The sequence below is a fragment of the Notolepis coatsorum genome (assembly GCF_963971535.1).
Source record: "Notolepis coatsorum genome assembly, chromosome: 7".
In the NCBI taxonomy this organism is placed as follows: Eukaryota; Metazoa; Chordata; class Actinopteri; order Aulopiformes; family Paralepididae; genus Notolepis; species Notolepis coatsorum.
In genome coordinates, this window is record NC_140171.1 from 11,602,880 (window position 1) to 11,622,879 (window position 20,000).

Consider the following 20,000-nt stretch of genomic DNA (forward strand, 5'->3'; position numbering starts at 1 on the left):
TTGTTGTAAATGTTCTGGAGGGTGGGAAGCCCCCCTCCAATTGTGCGTTCGGCTGAACGTGTCACTCTTTGTAGTCTGCTACGGTCTTGTGCAGTGCTATTCCCAAACCAGGAGGTGATGTTGCCAGTCAGGATGCTCTCTATTGTACATGAGTAGAAGTTCCTAAGGATCTTCTGACTGACTTGGAACTTCCTTAGGCGCCTGAGGAAGTAGAGGCGTTGTCGTGCCTTCTTCACAACACTGTCAATGTGTGTGGTCCATGTCAAGTCCTCGGATATGTGGGCTCCGAGGTACTTGAAACTGTTCACTCTCTCAACCGGTGCCCCGTCGGCAGGGGGTAGTAGGCCTACCTGTTCTGCAGGGCCTCAGGCAGAGTAAAGGGTTAAACTAGACAGGTAGGAAGTAGGGTAGTAGGCCTACCTGTTCTATAGGTCCTTAAAGGGTTAAACTAGACAGGTAGGTCGGAAGTAGGGTAGTAGGCCTACCTGTTCTGCAGGGCCTCAGGCAGAGTAAAGGGTTAAACTAGACATGTAGGAAGTAGGGTAGTGGGCCTACCTGTTCTATAGGGCCTTAAAGGGTTAAACTAGACATGTAGGAAGTAGGGTAGTAGGCCTACCTGTTCTATAGGGCCTTAAAGGGTTAAACTAGACAGGTAGGAAGTAGGGTAGTAGGCCTACCTGTTCTATAGGGCCTTAAAGGGTTAAACTAGACAGGTAGGAAGTAGGGTAGTAGGCCTACCTGTTCTATAGGGCCTTAAAGGGTTAAACTAGACAGGTAGGAAGTAGGGTAGTAGGCCTACCTGTTCTATAGGGCCTTAAAGGGTTAAACTAGACAGGTAGGAAGTAGGGTAGTAGGCCTACCTGTTCTATAGGGCCTTAAAGGGTTAAACTAGACAGGTAGGAAGTAGGGTAGTAGGCCTACCTGTTCTGCAGGGCCTCAGGCAGAGTAAAGGGTTAAACTAGACAGGTAGGAAGTAGGGTAGTAGGCCTACCTGTTCTGCAGGGCCTCAGGCAGAGTAAAGGGCATCTGGAAATAGATGAGTCCCACCAACAGAGCAAAGAAGGTGCTGAGAGCCAGCTGGGCGTAGGACGTCTGGGGGGTCCTCAGAGCGTTCTTTGCTGTCCTGCCACACAGAATACGCATCTGACACACACACACACACACACACACACACACACACACACACACACACACACACACACACACACACACACACACACACACACACACGCGCACACGCACACACACACACACAGGTCACATTTGAGTCCTTCCACTCAACTCATCCAACATTCTGAATGCAAATTAGTAATTACATTAGTTTGACAAACCTAGGTTACAAGGTTGATACAAGGTTGTTATTTGACTGGCACACACACACACACACACACACACACACACACACACACACACACACACACACACACACACACACACACACACACACACACACGTTTCCAAATATGGTGACGGCTGTTAGTAGATGAGAGTGGCACGCACATTATTCCCATGGTGATGGAGGAACACACAGGCACACAGCCAAACTGTTTATGATGATCAACTCAGAGTAGGGCTATAAACAGGGGTCATACAGCGGGCAGTAACACACACACACACACACACACACACACACACACACACACACACACACACACACACACACACACACACACACGCACACACACACGCTCGTGTAACAGCCTGTTCAGTCAGTCCCATGGTGAGGCGTAATGAAAGGCATCATTCAAACTCACGATGATCGTCTGGGATGGAGGTCAATCACGGCAATTCAAATGAAGTACAAGACATTTTATGGGTCTTTTCTGAACATAAAGATGCATTTATATAAGATTTTATTCGTTGTTTGGAATGTGTTCGTAGACATAACCCGCGTACATTAGCGTGGAATAAGCACGTCGTTTAGTGGTTGAGTCTACGCAGTCCTGGTTTGAAATGATCTGAGAATCGTAGACAGCATATTTAGTGCTTTTTGATTCCCAGGGACACGGATGAAGTGTAGAGGAATGGATCCTCGACCTGTGACAGATATCGGCTTCAGACAAACAGCATCATGAAAACATATACTTTTTCATGTTCATAATCTTTGTGAAAAATCTATTCTGAAAGAACAATAATAATAATAATAATAATTATTATTATTATTATTATTATTATTATTATTATTATTATTATTATTATTATTATTATTATTATTATTATTATTATTATTATTATTATTATTATTATTATTATTATTATTATTATTATTATTATTATTATTATTATTATTATTATTATTATTATTATTATTATTATTATTATTATTATTATTATTATTATTATTATTATTATTATTATTATTATTATTATTATTATTATTATTATTTATTATTTGTACAGCACTTTTCCTATGAAAATTGCAGCCCAAAGTGCTTCACAGCAGTGATGTAGATCAAATTTGCATAAAATAACAATAGCATAAAATGAGCAGAGAATTTACATTAAAACCTCCTGAAAATTTTTTAATAGATTTATGTCATTAAAATCTATATCATTAAAAAAAATATATTGTAATAGATTTCTATAAAAAGTGCACTTTTTTCCTTTCCACACTTATTGATTATAATAGATTTATATCTAGAAGGAATATTTGAAGTCTTATGGCCCTACTCTGATTAATTAATCAAGGTAAACAGCATGCAAAGGGACAATATTCTTTAGTGTGAAATGTTTCCGGTCTGTTGTTCGACTACGTTTGAAGGGTCACACGCAGGCATCCCTCTGTCTCTAGGGGCTACGAACAAAAAGAGTTTGAAAAGCACTGATCCGCAGAGTCGTGATTGGCTGACCTGGTAGGAGAAGGAAGTTGCATACTCTGCTTTCTCTTTCTGACCTTTAGGCCCCTCCCCCACCGGCTGGGTCACATGCTCCAGCTCCTCACAGACACACCGGTACAGAGAGGACTGGCGGTACTGCAGAGCCAGGCTCTTATCCTCCCCTGGGTAGAAGGAGGGGGGGGACACAGGGGTGCACCTGGACTCAGTTTACACCTTCATTAAATACAGTTTAAACTCAGTTTATGTAGTGGTTAACACTGTCGCCTCACAGCAAGAAGAAGGTCCAGGGTTCGATTCCCGCTTGGGGACCAGGTTTCCGCGTTGCCAGGTACACAGGTGGGGTATCTCCCAGGCCTTTCTGTGTGGAGTTTGCACGTTCTCCCTGTGCTCGCAAAGGGTCAGTTTACCCACCTTCATTAAATATAGTTTAAACTCTTCATTAAATAGAGTTTAAACTCAGTTGACCCACCTTCATTAAATAAGAGCTTACCTTTTTATGTTAAATAGAGTTTAAAGGTAGAATCTGTAACGTGGTCAAACAACGACCTCTAGGCAAAAGAGTCCCTCTTGGCATTTGTGCTTTGTTTACATGTTTTGTTTTGGTCTGATGTGTGGGTTCGATTTTAGTGGGGATAGGAGGAGGGGTAGCTACTGCTGGCCACACCGCAGGCTCTGCCAGGAGAGGTCTGGAGACATTCACAGTATAATACGGTACTAACCTCAAACCCCACCGTATGTATATTTCTCTCCCACCCGCCCACCCACCCCCTCCTAATGTACAGTCTCCCCCTCATCATGTATATATTCTCTCCCCACCGTATGTATATTTCTCTCCCACCCACCCACCCCCTCCTAATGTACAGTCTCCTCCCCATCATGTATATATTCTCTCCCCACCGTATATGTATATTTCTCTCCCACCCACCCACCCCCTCCTAATGTACAGTCTCCTCCCCATCATGTATATATTCTCTCCCCACCGTATGTATATTTCTTTCCCACCCACCCACCCCCTCCTAATGTACAGTCTCCCCCTCATCATGTATATATTCTCTCCCCACCGTATGTATATTTCTCTCCCACCCACCCACCCCCTCCTAATGTACAGTCTCCCCCTCATCATGTATATATTCTCTCCCCACCGTATATGTATATTTCTCTCCCACCCACCCACCCCCTCCTAATGTACAGTCTCCTCCCCATCATATGTATATATTCTCTGTTAGGATCTCTGTTTAACAGTACTGTATATTTGCATATCTTCTATGTCACAAATGTAACAGTACTATATACCTGTATGTCATGTATGTCCCTATGCCATAAATGTCATGATGTCATGTATGTTGTGTATGTCATAAATGTCACTATGAATTGAAAATGGGGGACCCTGATGTAAACAAGACAAACGTCTTTCTCTGGTCTGCATCCCCTTAACAATTGTGTGTATTGAGCCGTACTGTATTGTATCCATTCTGCAATATGTTAAATAAAGTTTTCATTCATTCATTCATTCATTCATTCATTCATTCATTCAACCCACACGTCAGATCAAAACAAAAACAGTAAACACAGCGCAGTACCAAGTGGGTCTCTTTTGCCTAGAGGTAGCTGTTTGACGGCATTACAGATTCTACCTTTAAACTACTGTAGGGCTGGGCGATAAACCGACAATTTACCGACACCGACATTGTGAATTTCCACACAGACCATATTTTGTCCATATCGGTGTCCCTTTAATTCAACTGGATACACAACAACCAGTCGCATGTTGACAGACAAACATTACAAAACATGTTGACAGACAAACATTACAAACATGTTGACAGACGGCCAACACGATGGAGAATGTGGTATTATGACACCTGCATTTCCCCCAGGGATTAATAAAGAAACGTCGGTGTGTTTATGTTGTGCTGTGTCGTGCTGTGCTGTATTTATGTATTTATTGTGTCATGTTGTGCTGTATTATGTATCCATTTCTGGGAAAGGGGGGGGGGGGTAAATGTATCTATGTTGTTTGTGTATTGTAGAGCTTATTACACTCTGTACCGATCACGAATACCACCAACCTGGTTGTGTGGCAATAAAGGAATCTTGTATCTTGTATCTTGTTGTATGTTGGTGTTTAAAACATGAATTGTGATTGAATTTCTAGTTACTGAGGTAAATGTGATAATATTCCATGATATGGGTTTCAGGTTGTGCCACCCTGCCCTAGTTTACACTCAGTCTGCCTACCTTTTCATATGTGAAAGGTTAAACATTCACAGCATAGAAAAGATGTTAGCAAGGACCGTAGTATCAGACTGGCTATGAGATTAAATAAAGGAATTATACTGTTCTAAGACAATAGATGACATATGGATATGTCGTATTGGTAATTTGACTGGGCTTAGTTAACCATGTTTTATTTGACCTCTGCATCATCACTGGGTAAAACACAGAGTAAAGTATTTCTATTCTATTCTAACAGGGTTTATGATGATAGTAGTCCTGTAGATTGGTTTAGTAACCCTGTCAATATCACACACTTTGGCAGGAGTCCAATCAGAATTATGATAACTCATGCTATATATATATTGTATATATAAACATATTTTGGCCAGCAAAGAAAATTAAAAAAGGAATTATTAACCACTGGGGAATGTGGGTAAAACGTAAGCTTCAAGCCCATTATAACACATTATTTATGATGGTCAAGATAGCTGTAATCAGCCCATATCAGTGACCTGCTTTCATCAGTAAATTACCTAGTATGGTTGTCAATATTCCAATGTACAGTTTTGCTTGTTTGTACAGTGTTTCCCCGCCCCCAACCCCCTCCAATGTACAGTAAATTACCTAGTATGGTTGTCAATATTCCAATGTACAGTTTTGCTTGTACAGTTGTACAGTGTTTCCCCCCCAACCCCTCCTACCCAACCCCCCCCCACCCAACCCCACCCAACCTCCTCCAATGTACAGTTTTTACGTCAAATGTATATACTCCCTTTTCTGTACTCTTTTTGTATCACAAACAGTACTGTATTTGCAAATCTGGTACATCATAAATGTATAGATGTAGCAGTACTGTCTATCTGTATGTCATGTATGTCATATATGTCCTGATGAATTGAAAATGGGGGACCCTGATGTAAACAAGACGAAAGTCTTTCTCTGGTCTGCATCCCCTTAACAGTTGTGTGTATTGAGCCGTACTGTATTGTACCCATTCTGCAATCTGTTAATAAAGTTTTCAATCAATCAATCAATCAGTATAATCATGGTGTGTGTGTGTGCATGTGTGTGTGTGTGTGCGCACGCGTGTGTGTGTGTGTGCGCGCGCGTGTGTGTGTGTGTGTGCGTGTGTGTGTGTGTGTGTGTGTGTGTGCATGTGTGTGTGTGTGTGTGTGTGTGTGTGTGTGTGTGTGTGTGTGTGTGTGTGTGTACCTGTAGAGGGTGATATCAGTGTTGACCTGGCCTCTCCGTTTGTGACATCCAGGAAGAAATCAGCTGGGTTGTTAAAGGGTTCACACTGGTAGCCTACGCACACACACACACACACACACACGCACACGCACACGCACACGCACACGCACACACACACACTGTGAGAAAGGACTCTACTAATTGAAGCAAATAGAGCCTCTTAAGTAGCATAAGTAGTACTATTGATGATGACAAACTGGAGGCTCCTGTGAGCATGTGGCCGCTCGGGGCAGCAGATGCTCGAGGCCTGGCTGTGCGCCCGTGTTGCTCTTGGTTGCTGTAGGGACGGTTTACTCCCAAGTAATATCCCACATGAGAACCAGATGTGGTTAGGTTAATTGCAAGTGTGTTATAGCCCAAGTAGAAATGCTTGTTGAAAACAAAATATCGACATAGACTAGTAGAGAGCCCGCGTGCCATGGAGAGCGCGGGATGCAACATGCTTGATGCTTGTTATGAATGTCTATTATTGTTTGCGCTCCACGAAGCATCTTGGTAGTGTTACAGTATATGTTGGCTATAAAGACCGTTATTTCACTTCTCGATTTGACTCTGAAATTAATGTTATCCGATCTGAGCGGAGGGTAAAAAAACGAAATGCCCCGTTAATCAATAACTACAAACTCACTATCCAGTAGAACCCAAGCAAGCTCATTATAATAGTTCAATGAGCTAGCGATACAACCAGGCTAATGCAAACCATCACTCAGATGGATGAGAGCTTTTTAGCTAACTAGCTAGCTAGCTCATATATTTTAGTAACCCACCAACTTAAAAAAAATATTATTTAACCTTTATTTAACCAGGTAAGTCATTAAGAACAAATTCTTATTTACAATGATGACCTGGCCAAGGTATAGGGGCCAGGGGGTAAAGACAGTACCCTAATAGGAAAAACAAATATTTGAAAAGATATCACTATGAAACTTTCCCAGTTTGTTATGTACATATAAACTAAGAAAAAGTAAGTTTTCTGAATTTTATGTTTATATATGCAAATATATATATATATTCTTTTATCCACTTTTTCCCCTTATTTTTCTCCCATCCCAATTTCGTGTTTCCAATTCTCCCCTCCCCTGTCTTGAACGTTGCTCGCATATGCCCCCCACTGGTCGGTTGTAGGGAGGATAGAAGCCTTGCATCACGTGTCCCCTACGGTACACGAGGAGGCAGCCTGTCACATCTTTTCACCTGCCAGCGCGGACTCTCATTGGCGAGGTGTAACGCGTGGGAGGCTCACACTACCCTTCCCATTTCCTGTCTCTGCTGTGCAGGCGTCCCCCAACCGACCTGTAGGAGTCGCTGTCCACAACGTCCAGATTACCACCCATCGACTTCCACCCGCTGACTCTGCCAATTGAGCCAGTATGACGGCCGGCCCAAGCCGGAGGCAATGCTGACACCCGGATTCGAGACCGGAGTCTCTTGCATTGGTGACGCCACCCAGCTGCCTATATATGCAAATATATACACACACACACACACACACACGCATGCACGCTTCTTACCTACCCATCTTTGTGTAGTACTCCAGGGCCTGGTCCGCGGCCCCTGCGTACACGGTCTCTCCTTTATGCATCAGAGTCAGGTGGTCAAACTGGGTGAAGATGGAGTAGCGTGGCTGGTGGATGGAGAAGATCACTGTCTTCCCTCTCCTGGACAGCCTGCACACACATGACAAACATACTGTCTTTCCATCTCCTGGACAGCCTGCATGCACACACAGGGGAGACAGTGGCTCGGGAGGTAGAGCAGTCGTCTGGCAATCCGGAGGTTCCCGGTTCGATTCCCGCTCCTCCCGGGCAGCGTGTCGATGTGTCCTTGAGCAAGACACTTAACCCCTAATTGCTCCCGATGAGCAGGTCGGCACCTTGCATGGTCGCCTCTGCCGTCGGTGTGTGAATGTGTGAGTGAATGGGTAAAATGTGAGTAACAAAATTGTAAAGCGCTTTGGATAAAAGCTGTATATAAAAAAGCAGCCATTTACCATTTACCATGACAAACACTATATTCCCTCTCCTGGACAGCCTGCACACACACATCACACGCGTTTGACCTGATGTCAATGTCATCGTGTACATTTACATTTAGTAATTTAGGCGACGCTTTTATCCAAAGCGACTTACAAGTTCTGTATGACAATTCAGCAGGAAGGGTACAACACTTTCAGCTGAGTAACAATGATCAAACAGTGCTGAAACTTGTGTGCTGCAGTATTGTAGTATATTATATATTATAGTATAGGACCCACCCACCCAACCCCCTCCAATGTCCAGTTTCTTCCCCTTCGAATATATATATATATTTTTTTATGATCTCTTTCTCTTAAACAGTACTGTATATTTGGGGCGGCTACGTGGCGTAGTGGGCAAGGCGCTCGCCACAAATGCTGAGACGCTGGGCTCGCCTGTTCGAGCCCAGCGCTCCACATTGCTTTCAGTTTAGCTGGTCGTTCATACTAATACACATTGGCCGTATTAGGGGGTGGGAAACTGATGGGTGGGGATCGGGCGTTGTGGACAGCGACTCCTACAGGTCGGTTGGTGCGCCTGCACAGTAGAATCAGGAAGTGTCGGGGGCAGCGTGAGCCTCCCACGCGTTACTCCTCGCCACTGAGAGATCGAGCTGCGCAGGTGAAAAGATGCGACTGCTGTTACCTCAAGTACCGGAGGGGACTTGTGCTATGTATGACTTAGTCCACATTGCAGCCGGCTTGTGGGAGGCAAGAAACAGCGTTCGTGACAGGGGAGGGTTGAATTGGATGATACGAAATTGGGATGGGAGAAAAATATAGAAAATGGGAGAAAAAGTGGATAAAAAAAAAAAACAGTACTGTATATTTGTATGTCTTGTATGTCATAAATGTCTTGATGAATTGAAAATGGGGGACCCTGATGTAAACAAGACAAAAGTATTTTTCTGGTCTGCATCCTCTTAACAATTGTTTGTATTGAGCCGTACTGTATTGTACCCATTCTGCAATCTGTTAATAAAGTTTTCAACCAATCAATCAATCAATCAATCAATCAATCAATCAATCAATCAATCAATCAATCAATCAATCAATCAATAAATAGTGCTTTCATTTCAGATATTGATTGAAGAAGTGTGTTTTTAGTCAACAGCGAAAGATTGGTCGGGTTTCGGCTGTCCTAACTGTGGTGGGAACTGGGAAGTTCATTCCACCATTGTGGAGCGAGGACTGAGAATATGCGGCTTCTCTTTGATGACCCTCCCGGAGCGCGGATAGGAGTAGGTATGAGGGGTCCAGAGGATGTAGAGCGGAGGGGTCTTGAGGGTGTGTAGGCAAGGAGACACCATTTGCTGTATGTGTGTGTGTGAGTGTGTGTGCGTGCGTGTGTGTGTGTGCGTGCGTGCATGCTTGTGTCTGTGTGTGTGTGTGTGTGTGTGTGCGTGTGTGTGTGTGTGTGTGTGTGTGTGTGTGTGTGATTTCCCAAGATTATGCTTTTCCCCCCCTTATAGACGGCTTCAACTTGGCCACATAAACATTATAAATGGACCCAAATGTACTTCCTGTTGCAGGGTTTGTTTGTTAATATCAATAACTGACAGGGGAATAAACATCAGAGCTGTCCCCTAGCAACACAATTCCAGTGAAAGCGTCTATATTATAGTATGTGCTGTCATGTATTCACGGTTGTTGATGTTTTTATGTACTTCTTTATGCTCATAGTACAAAGCAGATTCCCCTAGGGGGCGATAGAGGTTTAATTGGTTCATCCATACTTGTGCAGCAGGCTGACGATACAGTTGGCCGTGTTGGAGTCCAGGCCGGTCGTGGGTTCATCCAGAAACAGCAGCGAGGGGGAGGTTATGAGTTCCATCCCAATACTGCACCTCTTCTTCTCCCCCCCCGACACACCACGCAGGAACTCTGTTCCTATCTACACACACACACACACACACACACACACACACACAGACACACACACACACACACACAGACACACACACACACACACACACACACACACACACACACACACGCACGCACGCACGCACACACACACACACACACACACACACACACACACACACACACACACACACACACACACACACACACACACACACACACACACACACACACACTGTGACAGCTGATCAGGATGATTAGCACATAATGACTTCTGTGTCCTGCATGTACTGTACTAGCGGGAAAGCTACATTACTGTGTTACTGTGTTTTTTTGTTTTGTACAGTGTTACGACCCTGGCTCAGGGGCACGCAACCTATGTGCAAACCAACACCAAAACCCCGTGCTCTAACTCAAAGTGCTACTAACTCAAGGAACTATTAAGGTAAATGTAAACTAAGGTACTAGTGCAAACCCAACGGACAAGGACTGAAGAACCTAACAGCTCTTTCTCCAAGCACAGACCCTGCATGTGTGTTCCTAGGTCTGCCTTTAAAGCTCCCAGCAGGTAACCAATCAGCACTAATTGGCTAATTGGCAGCCCTCACCTGCATGCCCTGGTGACACAGGAGTGATCAGGCCTCTAGTACATAACACCTCCCCCACCAAACTGGTTGCCCAAGAGGCAACCACTACACAACAACCCATAAACAAAACAAAAAACAACTGTGACCCCTTAGTTGTCAGGGCCACTACCACAACAGCGATAACGGGTACCACAAACACCGGTACTATGATCGTGAGAGGGCGTCTGCTAGCACGTTGTCCCTCCCACGATGTGGCGAATATCCAAGTTATACGCCTGGAGGAACAAACTCCATCGCATCAAACGATGGTTCGAGTTCACCATGCTGCGAAGAAAAACCAAAGGGTTATGGTCTGTATACACAACAAGGGGTAACCTGGAGGATCCAACGTAAACATCAAAATGGTTCAAGGCAAGAACCGGGTCGGCCCCTGTCGAACACGACCACCGATACCGATCTGTCAAAATTATACTGCAAACCAAAATCAACCTGAGAACTGCGCTTAACAGAACAGAACACAGCACAACAAAAACCATAGATCACTGATACCACCACCGCACCCATATCCATCCCACCTGGCACTGGCAGTTCAGGATACTGCAAACCGTGAACATCCAGAGTAGGATGTACCGCCTCAGGTACAGCCCCAGTGTACCGGGAACATGGCAGTACGACAGTCACAATAACGTCTGGAACACCATCTAAAATGGCGTCACCCAAAATAACATTGTCCTGATCAAAAACAAAATGGCTGCCACTCAACAGACCAGGTCGCGAAGGCGGCTCCTGCTCCACAGGACACAGGTAACTAGGTTGACCATCACACCTAGTGCATGGCAGAGAATCAGTGTGGACATGTGGATCAATGTCAGAATCATCAACTGACATATTGGGACCATCCCTGCCCACAAGTGAAACATTAGGGACAATAGAGCTACTGTGGGAAGGCTGGCAGCCTAAGTCAGGCTCAGTAGCCTCTCCAACTAGAACGGTGTCACATGAAACAACAGCACCTCTCATAGCATCCTTCCCACACTCATCCTCCAATTCGTTCGTGGCCTCAGCCACCGTACAGGCTGGGAAGACCTTGAGACACTGCGCTGCCATATCATCTCCTGTCACATGCTTCTCCGGCACGCATGTCAACTCTGGTTTCACCACCGGGCCTAACACAAAGCCACAATCAAGAGAATCATTATGCAGAGGTACATCCACCGTGTGCTTTCCAAAATTCTCAACAGGTACACATTTTAATTCAACAAAGAATGTGTCACTAAGTGTAATGTCCCAAGTCGAAGTATCAACAACATAACTTTTGTCCTTTGACATTTCTCGTGCCACAGCACACACAGGAAACACTCCTGGATGTTTCTGTGCCAGCTCATTAGAGACCTCAGAAACCACAGGAATGGGAGTTACAACCGGAGTAGCCAGCACTTTGTCACCAGCCAAATCATTCCCTAGAATGAAGGACACCCCCTTTATGGGAATGTGAGAACATACCCCCACAACAACATTGCCTGATACTAAGGGAGAATTGAGCGTGACCTCATGCAAAGGTGCATCCACAAATCCACCCCCAAAGCCCCGAACAACGACACCGGAATGCAAAGAAGAGTTTTCTGAAAACGGCAAAACCCCCTCCAGAATGAGGGACTGAAAAGCACCGGTATCCCTCCAAATTGTTATAGCCTGTTTGGACTCTAGTGCATTAGTCAGGGAAACAAATCCATTCATCATAAACCTTGAGGAACCCTCGAGCTCTTTGTCCACACGTTTGATACTTCCCCCATCCCCATCTAACGTTGGCATAAGTGTTCTGCATTATGGTTTCTACCAGAGCCACGGTTCTGACATTTTTCTGCTCAAGCACCGGGCACCCAGCAACGATATGACCAGGTTCTTTACAGTAGAAACAGATAATCCCTTCTGGGAATGCACCAGCAGAACCAACCCGCCTAGGAGGTGAAGTTAACTGACCAGCAGACACAGGTTTTGGGAAACGGCCCCCCTGAACAGGACTCCTATCCCCGGACTCAACACGGTAGTCCTCCAAAAACACGGACTTGTGTGTCAACACAAACTCATCAGCGAAGACAGCGGCGATACCTTACGCTCATTTAGATGTGTGGAAACGGTATCAGGAACACATCTTTTAAATTCCTCTAGGAGAATCAACTGCCTAAGCTGCTCTCTTGACTCTGCCTTCTGAGAAGTGCACCACCTGTCAAACAGGTTCTCCTTCTCCCTTCCAAATTCAACATAAGACTGCCCCTCCGACCTGCGATAACCTCTAAAACGCTGACGATAGGCCTCGGGGACCAACTCATAAGCCCTCAAAATGGAAGCTTTAACCAGCTCATAATCAGCGCTTTGTTCAAGGGACAGAGCAGTGTAGGCTTCTTGTGCCCTACCAACTAAAACACATTGCAGCAGCAGTGTCCAGGCGGTATCAGGCCACTTCAATGTGGTTGCCACCCGTTCAAAAAGGGGAAAATATCTTTCCACGTCTTTCTCAAAAAATGGAGGCACCATCCTAATATTCCTGCCTACATCAAAACCGGAACGTGACTCTGGATGCAGAACACCCGCCTGTAAGGCAGCATGCTTATACTCAAGCTCCTTCTGCGCACGCTCGTGCTTCAGCAACATTTGTCTCTCCTTAAACTCATGCTCCTTAAATTTAAACTCATGCTCCTTAAGCTCACGCTCATGCTCACGCTCCTCTCTCCTCTCTCTCCCCTTAAGCTCACGCTCCTTAAGCTCACGCTCCTCTCTCCTCTCCTCACGCTCTTGGTGTAGCTGCCTCTCCTTAAACTCCAACTCTCTAACCCTCCACTCACCCTCTGCACCAGGTAATAGCGGAGACGCGTCAGACGAAGGAGGCTCCCCCACCCTCTCCTCAAGCACCTGCCCTCTAATGAGTAACACCCTTAAAGCACTCAAGGCAGACGGCTTCAAACGTTTCTCCCCTGCAGAAAGCTCTACCCTGTAGTGTACAGCAAGTTCTAGCAGTTGTTCTTTGGAAAACTTGTCTAACAAATCATGAGACGGGCGATCAACAAAGTCCCTGATGGAAGCCATTGTCACTGAACCAGCCACCCCAAGCACACACCCTACCTCACAGACACGAAGAACCACTAACGAACCACGAAGACCCCCCCCAACGAACCACTGAAGAACCACAAAGAACCACTGAAGAACCATGAATAATGCTAAATGCCAATAATAACAACCAGAAGGGAACGCGGTGGAAATGTGAGCTCTACGGAGCGCACCTTTCTAGGCTGCACAAAAAAAAAAAAAAAAAAACACACCCACCCTAAATAGACGTGTCATACAGGTGTTAGGTGCTACCAGGTATGCTCACCAAACACTCAAACAAACAAAAAAATAAATCCAACAAACAATTCCAAACAGGTGCGCCTTCTAACCTGATATGACTACATATGCTTCTATGTCTAAACTGCAGAAAAAACCGGCCCACCACATGTCTACCCTAAGAAACACTAAATCAAGCCCTGCCACACTATCTGTGTTTTCTGGCCGCCCTAATCTACCTACCCTTAAACTAATGCCCTGTAGACCTAACTTTCTTCAACCACACCTGCTACCAGTCAAAGATCATATACCAATCATTTCATTGACCGCCCCAGGAGTACGTGGTGCACAGGACGCTAACCAACAACCAGAAAATAATGCCCCTATCTACATGTGGTGCCCACTAAACTATATATTTTAACAGCATAAGTAGTCACATCAAATTACAAACAAATACGGCATACTCACCTGTTTGACGAAATGGCTCGAACCCCCACGTTACACCATATGTAACGAACACCACCCAAACCATAATACCATGACACCCCGTGTAACACAAAAAAAAAACCACCAAACAAAGTTCTAGGGGTAAAAGATCCCGGACGAGCGCCCAACTGTTACGACCCTGGCTCAGGGGCACGCAACCTATGTGCAAACCAACACCAAAACCCTGTGCTCTAACTCAAAGTGCTACTAACTCAAGGAACTATTAAGGTAAATGTAAACTAAGGTACTAGTGCAAACCCAACGGACAAGGACTGAAGAACCTAACAGCTCTTTCTCCAAGCACAGACCCTGCATGTGTGTTCCTAGGTCTGCCTTTAAAGCTCCCAGCAGGTAACCAATCAGCACTAATTGGCTAATTGGCAGCCCTCACCTGCATGCCCTGGTGACACAGGAGTGATCAGGCCTCTAGTACATAACAACAGTGATACAGTTATCGATAGGTTATGTAGATAACCTAGTTATATTAGTATTGGCTGAGCGTCCCGCTCTGAGCCTTATGAGATATCCCTTATCTCCTATGATACCTATTGTATCTCCCACGAACAAAAACACATGCACCCCACCTGTATGGGGCCCCGCCCCCATGGTGGCACCGCCCATATAGCAGTGACTCTAGTCACCAAACACCCTTCCTCGCCAAAACCCGTCCCAGGAAAGATTCCTCAAGAGGGAACTCAGGGCCGCGCAGAGCGGGACGCTCAGCCAATACTAATATAACTAGGTTATCTACATAACCTATCGTTATATGCCGTATTTGCTTTTGCGTCCCGCTCTGAGCCTTATGAGATATGGGGAAGAGCGGACGCAAAGCCCGACAAATGTACCCCCTGAGGACCCGTAAGCCCACATCAAGGGGTGCGGGGAGCCCTGTCACCCCATCCTTCCTAACGAAGGGGGGGCGCAGTCAACTCCACCTGAATGCGAACAAGAGGGAACTAGAACCCCTTGAACACACCGTACAGGCGGAACCACGTGTGACCCAACACACTGTGGCCCATACCCATACACTCCTGCTACCCGACCAAAGGACAGGAAGCAGGAAAGGCCACAGACCCCAGAACCGCCTGGGAGACAGAACCCCCGGTCATGTCCATGAGGTAAAACCTTACAAAGGGGCCCGGGGAGGACCATGAAGCTGCAGCACAGATGTCCTCCACCGAGGCCCCACCCAGGAGAGCGGCAGAAGCAGCCACCCCACGAGTGGAGTGCGCCCTGACGCCCCCAGGGGGATCCTGCCCAGCCAACGTGTAGCAGAGGGTAATGCCGTCGCACAACCAATGGGACAGGCGCTGCTCCGACAGTGCCTTACCAGCACGAGCCCCACCGTAACAGACAAGCTGGTTGGTAACCCTGAAGTCCTGAGTACGGCTGAGGTAAATCCCCAAGCACGGACTGGACATGACAGTCCGCATCTAACTCACTAGTGTGAGGAGGAGGACGAAACGCCTGAACCACAATATCCCGGGAGCGGAAGGAACTCCGGATATTCTTAGGCACGAAAGCAGGATTAGGTCGCAGAGTGACACCGCAATCGGTCCGAAAAGACAGGCACTCTGGACGTACCGAGAGAGCACAGAGCTCACCTACGCGTTCAGCGGAAGTGACAGCCAGTAGGAACGCGGTCTTGAAGGACAGCAGTCCCAACGGCGCCTGCTCGAGCGGCTCAAACGGGGCCACGGACAACCGACGAGGACCAATTGAAGATCCCAAGTCGGAGCCAAGGAGCGTTGCACCGGCTTAACGCGTCGAGCGCCAAGCAGGAAACGCTTCACAAGAGGGTGGCTGAACAAGACATCCCCTCAAACCCCTCATGATAGGAGGATATAGCTGCTGCATATACCCTCACCGTCGAAGCCGACAGTCTATCAAGGAGAGACTGGAGGTAACTAAGGACAGCATCCAGGGGGCAGGAGACTGAGTCCCGGCCCCCCGCCTTACACCACACTTGGAACATACGTCATCTGCCCGCGTAAGCGCGACAGTGGAGGGAGCATGCGCATTCCAGATGGTAACACCATCAGGATCAAGAACCTGCGCCCCTCAACGTACCCGTCCCAACAACTGACCTAACAGATGTATGGGGAAGAATCCCTGGCGGCACGGCATCGGTCCCAGACCTGCCTGGCCATGTCCAGACGTAATCCTCACCCGTCAGGATGAGGACCGCCCCGCGACAGTACCTCTGCACCCACATTCTCCCTGCCGGGGATGTGGGGATCCCTCAGGCCGCGCAGATGGAGGACGCCCATAGCCAGCCGCCCGCCGCCTGGTGCAGACAGGGGGAGCGTACTCCTCCCTGTCTGTCGATACACGACACTGACGTCGTATCGTCCGTCCTGATCAACACCATTTGTGGACCAGAAGGACCGCTTTCAACACCAACACATTGAACGTAGCGCAGACCGGGCAGCATGGTTTGCCAGCTGCCCCCTACTGCGTTGGCCCGACGCGTCACCAGCGAGGGAGGCGTCGGTGAAAACGCGATGTGAGACAGCGCCGTAACCGTCCTAGGACGGAACCTCCCGAGCGTGTTGACAACACGCTCTGAGATGGATGCCCATAGCCCTCCAACCGTTGACTGGGAAGAGGAGTACTCTACATCCAGTCTACAGCAACCCCAGGCTGGTAGAGACCTGCCTGGTACGAGACCTGACGATCCACCTTGACCGCGAAGGACCAGAACGTCATCAGGGCAGAACACTCCGTAACCCCGGACGACGCAGAGGCCCCAGTGCGGCCTCCACGCACTTTGTGAAGATGTGGGGAGCCAGAGAAAACCGAACGGCAGCCTCTGGTACTCATACGCTAACCCTGCAAAGGAAGCGTAGGTAAGCCCTAGGATGGAAGATCGGGGATGTGCATACGCATCCTACAGGTCTATGGAGGAGAACCAGACCCCCACCTGACAGTGTCCAACAGGTAGGAGACGATCCAAAAAATGCTGAACCTTCCCATGGGACAGGTCCAGCCTGGGTCTTACACCCCTCCCTCCCGACTTCTCGGGCAGAGAACACCGGGAGGAGAACGCCACGACGATGGCTTGCTTCGTCCACAGAGATTGGATCTCGTTGACCAGAGCTGTCACTGCTGGAGACCCTGACAATAGGGTCTGTACCAAACCTGAAAACGGGTGGGGTTGTGTAAACACAAGTCCCCGCCTCAGCGTTCTCTCCATCCACCTCGACATATGGTACTGCCGTAGTCATATGTGACGACACTCCCAACGCACCCGCCGTCACGTGACGCAGGTCCGCCAGGAACTGTAGATAGTTGGCCCGGTCCCCCCGCTGTGCATAGTCAAACCTGGAACCGTGCGAGGAGCGTGTTCCGTGTTGGAACACCTGACCCTGACACCACCCACGAGGCAATCGCACCCAAGGGGGAACCCCGACAGAAAGGGCCGGTCTGATACGGGGGGCTTCCAATGAAAAAAGCCCCCCCACTGAACACCCCTCCAGAACATGCTGAAGGAGTTGTTCTGCAGCCGGACATGCAAGGTGTAAGGCCCCCATGGGTTCCTACACACCGTAGCCCTGCAGTGATATTACTACCACCCCAAATCATGTGAGCTGCGACCACTTGCCAATATTTCAGGAGTGGGAGGCACCAACATGATACCTGGCCTGGCGAAGGCGAGGCCGGGGAAGCCCGCACTGTGTGCCTCAAAAGGTTTCGAGCCCCCCTGCTGACAACACTTAAGTTGACAGACGTAACACCAGGCTCAACCAACACAGTTCAAGGTGTGGGAGCCGCTTGACAGCACAACATTCTCACGGACAGACCCAGGCTCAGCCATCAACTGGGTGTCAGCCCCTGTCCCCATGAGAAGCGAAAAGGGGGGCCGCCCGCGCATCAACGAAGGCACGCGGCCCGCAGCCAAAGGAAACAATCAGAGCCCACTTCTTCCGCTGGTGTTGAGGAAGGGAGTGATCGGAGAGCGGGCTGCTCGCGGCAGGACGGTGACGGCTTGTTTGTTCAAGCCGAACCCATCCTACATGGCCGATCCCTCGGCCGCCAAGGCTGTCGGCCTTGTGGACACCTGTCGAATCAACGCCCAGGATACCTCTGGCGGGGGAAAACATGGCCGCCTGTCGAGGGCCTCGTCATCGCCGCTGACGAGGCCGTGCTCTCTCTTCTTCTGGCTGCGCGGTGTGAGGCGGTGTAGGGCCTAGGACAATACCGCCCGCGCTCCAGCAGAAGACCAAAAACCCCTGCGGAGAGGGGAACCCTGAGCGGTTATAGCTTGCGGCTGGGTCAAAGCTAATAACGTCAACAACCTCGCGCGATGTGTCGACGTCGGCTGGCCCTCAAGGCCCCTCCACCAGACACCATTTTTTTAATAGAAAAAAACAGCAATTCGAACACAGTTCTAATCGTTGCCAATTCCATACCGTGGCGGTACAAGCCTTAACAGCCCACCAGCCACTCGCCAGGCCGACCCACCCATGGTGTCGGCCGGGCGGGGCATTGTTTCAATATGTCAAAAACAAAGGACTGATGTTAACACGGAGCACCAGTGGTGATTGCAAACAGCAACCTCCACTGTGGTGTGCACCATGAAAAGGTTAAATGAATAAAAGAGCTAAACCACAAAATACTGTAGAAAGAGCAAACCCATACACACAAAGTTAAGGGGAGACGGACCAGAGCGAACTAGTCCCGCCTTCATTCAACATATTCACAACAGGACACCAGCCCTAGTTTAGCCCATTTACCAAAAAAGGTAAACAAAGCCCCCCCCGCACTACTCCCCCAGTACACCGATTGACCGTCAGTATGAATGGTTGAGAGGAGAGAAAACTGTAGCAAGACAGACCTTCTCATAGCAGAGTGACAAAACGAAACAATAGCCCACTACACAGGGCCGCCTCAGGGGTTGGGGGGCCTCGCGTCTAAAAACGCACAGGGCCTCACATTTCTCCCAAGCGGCCCTGCCCTTATACTACTGCAGCCTAGCGCGCGGCGATGTGGGACCCAGAACAACAATTGCCTGCGCACAGACACGCAACATGTTTACCATGTCGGCTGGACCCATAGCCCCACTACCCGACGCCAACCCAGATGGGAACACCGTTCAACAAACCCCGCCGGAACACAAGGTAACATACCTGGCTAGGCAACCTAGCCACGGCCTACCCTGTTGTCAACCCATTTACCCGAAAAAAGGAAAATAGGACTCAGCAAAAAAAAACACAACAGCTTACCTCCCACCTCTTGCAGAGACAAGTCGCATTTCTTTCCTCTCTCCCAAGGCCTTCAAGGCCGTTCCTACCGCCGCCTCTACTGCACCATGGAGCCTGACGCTGCTATGCCCTGCTTCGTGCCGGTGGCCGGACTATACTCAAATCAACTCTAAATGGATCTAATCAGTGGATTGCATATTTTCTTCAAGAAGCAGAA

General features: G+C 47.9%; 2 protein-coding genes across 2 annotated transcripts in view; both read right to left on the minus strand.

Moving 5' to 3' along the window:
* The window catches only part of LOC311232223 (monocyte to macrophage differentiation factor 2-like), a gene marked incomplete at its 3' end in the record, with an annotated part of 202,011 nt that overhangs the window by 104,283 nt on the left and 77,728 nt on the right, over positions 1-20,000 (minus strand). The gene's annotated exons all lie outside the window — the stretch shown is intronic.
* The window catches only part of abcg2b (ATP-binding cassette, sub-family G (WHITE), member 2b), a gene marked incomplete at both ends in the record, with an annotated part of 49,479 nt that overhangs the window by 18,584 nt on the left and 10,895 nt on the right, over positions 1-20,000 (minus strand). Inside the window, 5 exons of the mRNA XM_084319480.1 lie at positions 992-1,143; positions 2,850-2,998; positions 6,267-6,359; positions 7,821-7,972; positions 10,056-10,213. Coding sequence (XP_084175606.1) covers positions 992-1,143; positions 2,850-2,998; positions 6,267-6,359; positions 7,821-7,972; positions 10,056-10,213 — 704 coding nt within the window. The remainder of the gene's footprint in view (positions 1-991; positions 1,144-2,849; positions 2,999-6,266; positions 6,360-7,820; positions 7,973-10,055; positions 10,214-20,000) is intronic.